The sequence below is a fragment of the Sinocyclocheilus anshuiensis genome, unplaced genomic scaffold (genome assembly GCF_001515605.1).
Source record: "Sinocyclocheilus anshuiensis isolate Anshui unplaced genomic scaffold, SAMN03320099.WGS_v1.1 scaffold176, whole genome shotgun sequence".
Lineage (NCBI taxonomy): Eukaryota > Metazoa > Chordata > Actinopteri > Cypriniformes > Cyprinidae > Sinocyclocheilus > Sinocyclocheilus anshuiensis.
In genome coordinates, this window is record NW_015555723.1 from 279,853 (window position 1) to 289,645 (window position 9,793).

The window sequence follows — 9,793 nt, forward strand, 5'->3', positions numbered from 1 at the left end:
ACGTTCGACGTTACGTCAGTCGTGACTGACGAATTGGGATCTCGCCCGAGAGCCCAATAACCTTCGAGCTTTCTCTTCTCTCTTTCTGTCTCTCCTCTTCTATCTTCTGTCGTTCTTCTTCTCTCTCTTTTTCAAATCTCTTTCTCATTTTCTCCAGTTCTTCTTGTTTTTCTCTCAGCTGTTCATCATGTTTCTCTTTTCTCTTTCTTTCCTCTTCCTCTCGTTCTCTTATCTGTCGTTTCTTTTCATCCTCCCATTCTCTCTGCTGTCGTTTAATTTCCTCTTGAGTCTCTTTTCTGTCAATTTCAGCCTCTTTTATTTTTCTCACCCATTCTTGTCTCTCTTTCTCTTCTTGTTCATTTCTTCTTTTCTCCTCCAAATCTCTTTTTTATTTCTTCTTCTTCTTTCATCTTTAACTGTGTCATAACACATTCTTGTTCATGTTTCATCTTTTCTCGATCTTGTTTGTATTTCTCTTCTCTCTTTCTATCTTGTTCTTCTCTTTCTTTCTGCTGTTTTTCATACTGCAATCTCTGATTTTCAATCTCTCTCTTCATTTCTTCTATTTTTCCATCATATTCAGCTCTTTGCTGTTTTTCCTCCTCTGATCGTTTCTGGTTTTCAATCTCTCTTTTATTCTGTTCTGTTTTGTGTTTTTCATCAAATTTTTTCATCATTTTTTCCTCTTTTTGTCTGAACTCATTCTCTCTTTGTTTTCTTTCCTCATCTGCTTTTATTTTCTTTTCTTCCAGTCTTTTCTTGAGCTCTTCCATTTCTGTCTCGTATTTGGCTCTCAGTTTCTCATTTTGAGCCTGTATTTCTTTTTCTCTCTGTTTCAGTATTTCCTCCATTCTCTTCTTAATGGACATCTCTGCCTCCTCAAACATGCTGTTAGTGAAGTATCGACCCTCATTACTGTTCTTCACCTCTTCTATCATCTTTAACAGTTGAATCACTTGAGTTCTGTCTTGTTTTTCTCTGTTACTGAAAGCCAGGAATCTGTTTCCACAATCTCTGATCAGTTTCTTCAGTTCAGCAGAATTACTTTGCCTCACATAATCCTCTATAGACTCTTCATCAAGATCGTCTCCTCTAGTGAACAGAACGATGCTGAACTGAGCAGCTTTTGGACCAAATATCTTCTTTATCAGATCCATAGTGTCTGTTTCTTCCTGTGTGAATCTTGCCACACTCAACACAATGACAAACACATGAGGTCCAGGTGACGAGAGTGAAACACATTTCATTATTTCTTCTGCTACGAGTTCATTTGACAGTGACGTGTCAAAGAGTCCTGGAGTATCAACAACAGTTCCCTTTCAGTCAGTCACGTTCTACGTTACGTCAGTCGTGACTGACGGATTGGGATCTCGCCCGAGAGCCCAATCACCTTCGAGTGTAAACTAAACAAGGCAATGACAGTTGGCGTGCGTGTTTCGCCACGCGCACCCCGCCCCGCAGCGCGGGTATAAAAGGAGAGCGCGTGCAAGCACACATCAGCTTTTCGCTTCGGAGCCGAGCCTTCTAGCAAGACTGAATCTCCATGAGTGTCTACGAGACAGCCTCTGGCGTTGGTGTTACGGCGCGTCAGCGGGGGTTGCCATCCAGTGCTGCTTCTCTTCGGCGTGCTGCAGCTTCCATTCTGCGGTCTCACCGCGACCTCCCCTGGGCGCTTCAACGCTCTCTCTAAAAGAGTTTCCAAACCTAAAAGAGCAAATATCTAAAAGAGCTCCACGAGCGACGGGCGTCTTTTTAAAAATGGCTTCCCGCTCGTGTGTTTGTACCACCGCTGTACGGCCGGGGTGCATAGTCTCGGCTCCTCAGCGAAAAACTGATGTGCGTTTGCACGCGCTCTCCTTTTATACCCGCGCTGCGGGGCGGGGTGCGTGTGGCGAAAAACGCACACCAACTGTCATTGGCTTATTTAGTTAGCACTCGAAGGTGATTGGGCTCTCGTGCGAGATCCCAATTCGTCAGTCACGACTGACGTAACGTCTCCGTTCCCTCCTTCAGGGAACGAGGGTTACAGAAGTAACCGAGACGTTTCATTTTAAATATATTATAGGAAATGGTATAGCATTTTAATATCGTCTATTTATCATTTAACAGTCATAAATGACAATGTCATTTATGTAAATCATTATAAGATAATAATCATTATAATAACACTGTTAAATGTGATATTTTTCAAATCTGAATAAATTTCCATTTTTCATACTGTAAATTATAATGTGTTTCAGTATGTAGTGCTTTATTTTAAATGTATTTAGAGAAAATATTATAGAATTTTGATATCTGCTATTTATCATTTAACAGACATAAAATGAAAAAATTATATTTATATGACTATAATATATAATTATTATAATCATAATAATTTAATATAAAAGGCATTTTAAAATGACTGATATTAATATTTGTTGTTTATTTTAAATGTATATTTAGAGAAAATAGTATAGAATTTTAACATCTGCCATAACATGAAAATAGTATCCCTTCGCAATGTGCAATGCCTGCCAGACCATGTCTATAACAATTTATGCATATTTATGGTTCAGTTTAACATGAGCATGCCAGGAGATGATAGATTTTATTGGTTGTTCATGTTCTTGCATAAATATCCATCCAGTGCTTCAAACAAAGGGTTGAAAAGGCATTTGAGTGCATTTGTCTTTATGAGGAAATGGAATAGACCAAACAGCAAACCATCTTACAAATGCAGCTTCAGAAGTCAATCGCTGTCTCTGAAGTGACAAAGAAGTTTTAATATGATCTCTCTGGACCTTAGCCACACAATTCTGCAGGCTCATCATATGAGCACAGGAAAGTACACCCACTCTACTACCACCCATACAGGAACCATCTGCTAGCGTGGAGAGGGATTGGACTAAATGTAACACGCACAGCCCAGGTAACAGTGCTTTTCTTGCAGAGATATGGAAACATCATGAACATGCCAAATCCTACTCTTATACCTATGATCGAATAACTCTTAATGCAGGTTTCAGACAGGAGAAAAATGACAATCTCTTCAGACGTGTCTGGGATTGGTTCAAGCTCCCCTGAAGCCATACTATTAGACCTTTGATAAAGTGGTTAGACAACTCACACTGAATTTGTGATTTACTCAATTTGGCTCAAGGACTCTGTTTTAACAGGAAGCTACAGGATAATGGAAATTGTGCTGATGGGAAATAGAAGAAAATTAAGCGCAGAAATTCAGAGGGGAGAAAAAAAAACACCAGTAGACTCAAAATTCAAGTCATTGCATTATGCTCATCAGTCCCTATTGTGACCTCCTTTGAAAGTCAGCGCGTTATGATGTCATGATTGTGGAGGCCCGGAGGACCCTCGCTAGTGATGCATTTAGCCCTGGCCGTGCAGGTGACAAGCATTATATTCACCGAGGTGCAGTCTCTCTACTTTATTCTGCTTTTGATGTAATGCAGCTGGCAGCTGGTTCTGGCTCAAGACTTGGCTGTATTCCATTATACATGAGCGGAACGCATTAACACTAGGAACAATGACAGCTCAATCCATAATAGAGTGTGTTGAACTAGAAATGTACATTAATGATCAGGCTTTGACTCAGAGCTTACCAGGCCTCGGAGAGCAAAGCAGAGCAGAGCTTAGCAGAAATTCTTGGTTGAAAACAGATGAATATAATGGAGACAGAAATAAAAATGAGAGATTTTTGAAGATGCTTCACTCTACATTGTCTTTCTGCTTTGGTTTTGACTGTAGAGAATGGTTAAATGGTCAATGGAGGAGAGGCTTTACTACGCTGAATAAACAGCTTTTGTGGGGAAGTAGCTTATCATTTAATGAATCAACAGCCTGTTCGATAATCTTCAACATGTTTTACACTAAACAATACTTTCGTTGGGAACTCTAAGTAGATTTTACCCTGATAAAAATGTTATTTTTAGAAAGAAGGCAGAGTAGGGAATGTAGCGACAGCTAGAACTAATTTACGGCATTACTAAACAAATGGGTCGCATTACTACTGAATAATAATAGATGTTGTGTAATACTGTGTATTGTCTAAAAATATCAATGTTTTCTTTCATTGGTTTTTAGGTTTTACCCGAAGACTTGAATTGTAATGACTGCATTGTGCCTTATGTTGATATAATGTATTTTAATGAATGAAGGACGTGAATAATTTAAAATATTGTATTATATTGTATGTACGTCAAAAGAGTATTTAAACATAATGATTTAAAATGTACTTTAAGGTAAAACATAATTTGGCGTTATTACAAAGTACATTTTTTAAAAGTGTACTTAAGTGTGTTAAGAAACATAGTCATGAAATTGTACTGTAAGGATACATTTACATGACAATTATGCATGCCAGACCAGTTGGCGATGTCACTTTATAAAGAAATACTATATGCACCTGTGCATATACTCACTCTTATAGACTGAACACATAATATGCATGTGCATGACATCACCGTTTTCATAAATTCGTGTTTTTGTAGTTTACACGGAGACAGTAATGGTATCTTTTTCAAAAACTTGCACTTTGAAACCCATTTTCAAATGTTTTCAGACCCACAAAACACCATTGTTGTGTAAATGAATGGGCAAACTGCATAAAAAGTTTTCTGTTTTTATTTGAAAATTATGTCATGTAAACATACTTAAGCGGCCTTTTAGGGCTGCACGATTAATCGAATGCGATTGTCATGCGCATTTTGTTAGTAAAGCCGGTTCTGTAATCAGCAGTAAATCATCATCACGTGCTTTCAGATGGAGCAGCATTTACTACACAGAGCCGTAGTTCACTGACAAGTTACGCAAAAAAATCGCTCTCGGTGAACTACGGCTCTGTGTAGTAAATGCTGCTCCATCTGAAAGCACGTGATGATGATTTACTGCTGATTACAGAACCGGCTTTACTAACAAAATGCGCATGACAATCGCATTCGATTATTGGGTTTCTTCTGCGAGGCGTATTTGGAGTTTTAGGGCGAGAGCGCCCTCTGGCCTTTGGATGGAGATTTACTGCTGATCACAGAACCGTGCTTCACTGAAAGGTACGCATGACAATCGCAGCTTCTGTCGAATCGCGATTTCGATTCCATTTCGATTTATCGTGCAGCCCTAATCTGCAAGCAGTTTTTTTTTTGTTTTTTTTGAAGTACACTACAAGTGCACATTCAGCACAGTTCAGTTTCTTAAGGATAATCTTGCTGTGTTATATGGACGTAAATATTTAAAAAGCTTTGCATCGAATCCATTATTTGTCTCAGTGGCTTTTCTCCCGTTATACTTTATGATATTCTGTTAATTATGTACTGAAAAATGGGAAAAGTAAGGTACTCTGAAAAAAGAAAAGGGGTTTCTTTCTCTTTTTGTGAGGAACTGACTTAGCATGAAAGCTCTGCCAATTATATACAAAGCTCTGGCTGTTTGACCCACACCACTCTGACACCCACCTTGGTCCAAACAAACTGTCTCAGGCTTTTTTACCGCTTTTAATGCTTTTACAGAGCAGCAAGAGAATTTAAGTATTCAGGAGAAATGGGAGTATTGAACTAGACTTGTTGTTTACACTTGACTTGTGAGAGGATTGTAAGTGAAAGCTTCTCATCCTTCATCCCTGCAATCTATTCACACAACACAATTCTGGTGTTCAGAACCTTCAAAACCTAGGATAATTGGGTGCGTCGCAAGCTACCCTGGACTATGTGCAATATAAAAATGATGTACTGTTCAAAACAATGCAATTTGCTGGTTATGTTACGGCTGATGTTTAATTTTGTATAGTTCTGTGCTCAGACAAAAAGAAACACAGGTTGCTCCTTTTGTTCCTTAAAATTCTTATTTCCTTCTTTTAAAGTGTTGATAGCTCCCAGGCTTTTAGTAAAAACACCACTGGGGCATGTCATACTCATGGAGTGTTTTATGATCAATCTTAACTACAACACAAAGTCTCTGCAGTCAAATCAAAGCTAAATGTAATTTTGTGAATGCAGCTTTGTTTATGCCTTAACTCCTCTTCGATCCATGTTTGAGTCCATAAAGGCTGACACAATATTGCTGGCTTCCTCTGTCTCCTTTTTATGTCTCTCAGCGTTTCTTCTTTAAACTCTTGTGAAATGATGGGGGGTCTGTGCTTGTGCTGGCTGGCTGCTGTGGTTAGCTTGTTTAACAGCTTCAAGGCATATGCGCTCCAGTGAGCTATTTCTTAGATGAACAACTGACAGGCTTGTTCACACCCTACAGTACTGTCAGTCTAGAACATAGCAGAGTCATTAACTGAGATTAAACACAATCTATCAACCGCCTGTGGAAAATGATAAAGTCTGAAGCAGACTTCACAGATGATTCAGTAGTCAGAGTTTAAACGTTAACTTTTTTGAATGTAACTTCCAAAAGTATTTGTACCTTTGATAATAAAGCTGCAGTTATTGTGGGTAAAATGTGTTAATCTAAAACGCGGTGGCAGATAATTTTATTTTGTGTAGAGCTTTTCAAAATGTAATTTTTATTTACGAAGCAACTATAGAGAAAATAATGACGTTTATAATATCTTGATATTTTCATGCTGTCACATTTAGCAGATCAGAGACTCATTCTAAATGTCTTTTTTTTTTGTACAATAACTTTTTATTGTTTTCACAAATAAAAAAACAACAACAGCAAATTAAATAAAAAAAATTATAATAAAAAATACAAAACGAAACACTCCCCACATCAACATACGAGAGACATATGCTTTACATACAATGTTAAATCAAATAAACATATACAGACTGTATCTTTAAACATTCAATGACAGCATGTTAGTATTTCCAATTTAAACATACTCGGCCTTCTTTACAAACTTGTGATATATTCTGAGGGAGACTACAAAAGAATGGGGACCATAAATGTTCAAATTCAGCCTCATTCCCATTGCTAAGGGCCCCAAGACACTCTAACGGAAGAATTCTGAAAGTCTTGTTGTAACCACTGTTGGGGGTTTATCTTTAATCCAGACAACGAGTATACATTTACGAGCCACAAATAATCATTTGCTTGCCAGCTTGATCTGAAGACGTGACAATCCACTGTCCTCTTTACTCATTCCCAAAATAAAAAACCAAGGGTCTTTCTCAATAATGCAATTCAATACACATTCAAGCTTTGCTTTAATCTTATCCAAAAAGTGGCTTATCAAAGGGCAAAACCAAAACATGTGAGAGTGTGTACCCAAAACAGATTTACATTTAGGGCAGACTGGTGAATGCTTCGGGTTAATCTTAGAAAGTACATAAGGAGTACAATGTATACGGTGCAGTATTTTAAACTGTGTTTCTTGTGTAAACTATGTTTCATTCTAAATGTCTAAATGTGGTCAGTTCAGTCAGGTCACACCTTCTGCAGATCATGCATTTTACCCTATAAAGTCTATACTGTATCATATTTGATAGGCAAATTAAATTATCAACATGATCAAAACGTTGCTGAATACACTACATGCCTTCTTCCTTCTGATTGATAGTTTATACTTTTTTTAGCAAGAAAACGACCTTTCAGTATAATTGTGAAAATGTCCCCCTTCCCCCAGTTAAAATTTGAGTACCAAATATGATACAACAAGCTTTTGAAGAATTTTTATTCGTACATCTCTCAATCATCATTTTATTGCATTGCATTATATGTTTGCCCCACACAATCAAAAAATAAAAAATAAAAATCTTGCAAAGACATTATTGTGAGATAAAGGCCCGGTTTCACAGACGGGGCTTAGAGTAAACCAGGATTAGATCACAGTTCAATTAGGACATTTAAGCAATTTTTATGAACGTGCTTAGAAAAATAAAACATTACTGGTGTGCATCTTGAGACAAAACAAAGGCACTGATATATTTTAAGATCAGTCAGTGCAAGTTTCCTTCAGTTGAAAGAGCTCTCAGACTTACATTTTAGTCTAGGACTAGACTTAAGCCTTGTCTGTGAAACCGGGGGATAGAGAGACAATTTATATGTATATGCATTTAATGTAAGTAGTCTGCTATATTGTTTTAAAGATCTCATTGATTTACAATACTAGCTTTCAGTATTTTACTTTTTGGCCATATAAATATCAGCAACAGCACCAAACTGAATATTTTTGCTTAGTTTGGGCCAATTAATAAAACTGAGGGTTTTCTTGCTCCTCAAGTATGAGCTCCATATTGTCCTATATCATACTATGCGAGCCATAAAAGCCTGGTGTATCAAATATGGCACACACACAAAAAAAATGCTATTTAGATTGTTCAGATTTAGACATATTTAGATGTTTTGTTGATTTTTGTCTTAAGTTTCGAAAAACAGTTCCACTTAAAAAAAAATAGCATTAAACTGAAAATGCTGTACCCACCCTTATGTTGCTCAAATCCCAAGTGATGTGTTTCCTGGGGAAATTAAAAATCAAAGCTCCCATTTCCAGGCAATAAAAAGTGAATTATGATCACTGGCTGTCAAGTTCATCTGCAATTATGTTTGGTTTACTAAAGATTTGAAAATGGGTCCAATGGATTTAAAACAAAATCTGTGCCTCTCACATCTTTATGGAAGACAGTTTCTGCCTCGGAGTAAAAAAGGTGACTTTATATCTCCCAAATGTGAATTTATACCTCACAGTGTGACTTTATATCTCACATTTGTGACTTTGTTTCTCATAAATGCAACTTTACATCTCCCAATGTGACTTTATAGCTCACAACAATTGTGATTCCTCTTCAGGAACTCGAGCTGCGTCGGAAAAATGCTAGGGGAACGCCTTCTGTGACCACGCTCTGAATAACATGTGAAATCAGTCCAATAGCTGAGCGGGACATCACGGGCGGGTGACGTCATGACCAGGAAGCTATAAAAGCACGTGCGGCGGAGCCAGCGTCAGCATTCTGTCATTCAGCGAAGCGCTCTGTGTGTGTGTCAGTCATATTTATTGTTGTCTGTCTATTGTGAAAGTCTATAAGCTCCAGCTATGTCTAAGCTCATGCAAAGACAAAGCATTTCAAGGGCGAGAGCAAGCCACGTTGTAGGTTATGTGTTCCTCCCTGCAAAAAGCCACGTTTTGGGGGCAAAAGCCTACCTATACTGGTTCTTCCTTAGGCCTTGCACTCTCACCCCACACTTTCACGACTCAACCACATCGACGATTGGTTGATATTAGCTCAGTCTGAGCGGATGGCGGTTCAACATCGAGATGTCGTTCACGCTCACATGAAAGAGCTGGGGTTAAGACTTACCGCCAAGAAAAGTGTGCTTTCTCCAGTACAGAGAACCACTTATCTGGGCATGGTGTTGGATTTGAACACGATGCAGGCACGTATATCTCCTGCTCGGATCGAGTCGATCCTCACCACAGTCGCGAGAGTAAGAGAAGGCCGGTCACCCAGTGTCAAGCAGTTCCAGACTGCTGGGTCTGATGGCAGCTGTGTCCAACGTGATAACTCTTGGTCTGCTGTACATGAGACCCCTACAGTGGTGGCTCAAGACCAAGGGGTTCTCCCCGAGGGGAAACCCGCTTCGCATGCTCAAGGTCACGCGGAGGTGCCTACGTGCCTTAGACATGTGGAGGAAACCTTGGTTCTCGTCTCAGGGCCCGGTGCTGGGAGCTCCTTGTCGCCGCGTATGCTAGCGACGGATGCATCCCTCACCAGTTGGGGTGCGGTCATGAGTGGCCACCCTGCCCGCGATCTGTGGAGTGGTCGCCATCTGACGTGGCATATCAATTGTCTGGAGATGCTGGCCATGTTTCGAGGTCACCATGTGTTGGTGCGCACCGACAACACAGCGGTGGTCT

The 9,793-nt window shown here is 39.1% G+C and overlaps 1 protein-coding gene across 1 annotated transcript in view; it reads right to left on the reverse strand.

The window, feature by feature from the left end:
• Positions 1-212: 212 nt before the first annotated feature.
• The window catches only part of LOC107672522 (GTPase IMAP family member 7-like), a 13,393-nt gene continuing 3,812 nt past the window's right edge, over positions 213-9,793 (reverse strand). Inside the window, exon 2 of the mRNA XM_016465751.1 lies at positions 213-1,316. Within this exon, the coding sequence (XP_016321237.1) occupies positions 357-1,316 (960 nt within the window). The 3' untranslated portion in view covers positions 213-356. The remainder of the gene's footprint in view (positions 1,317-9,793) is intronic.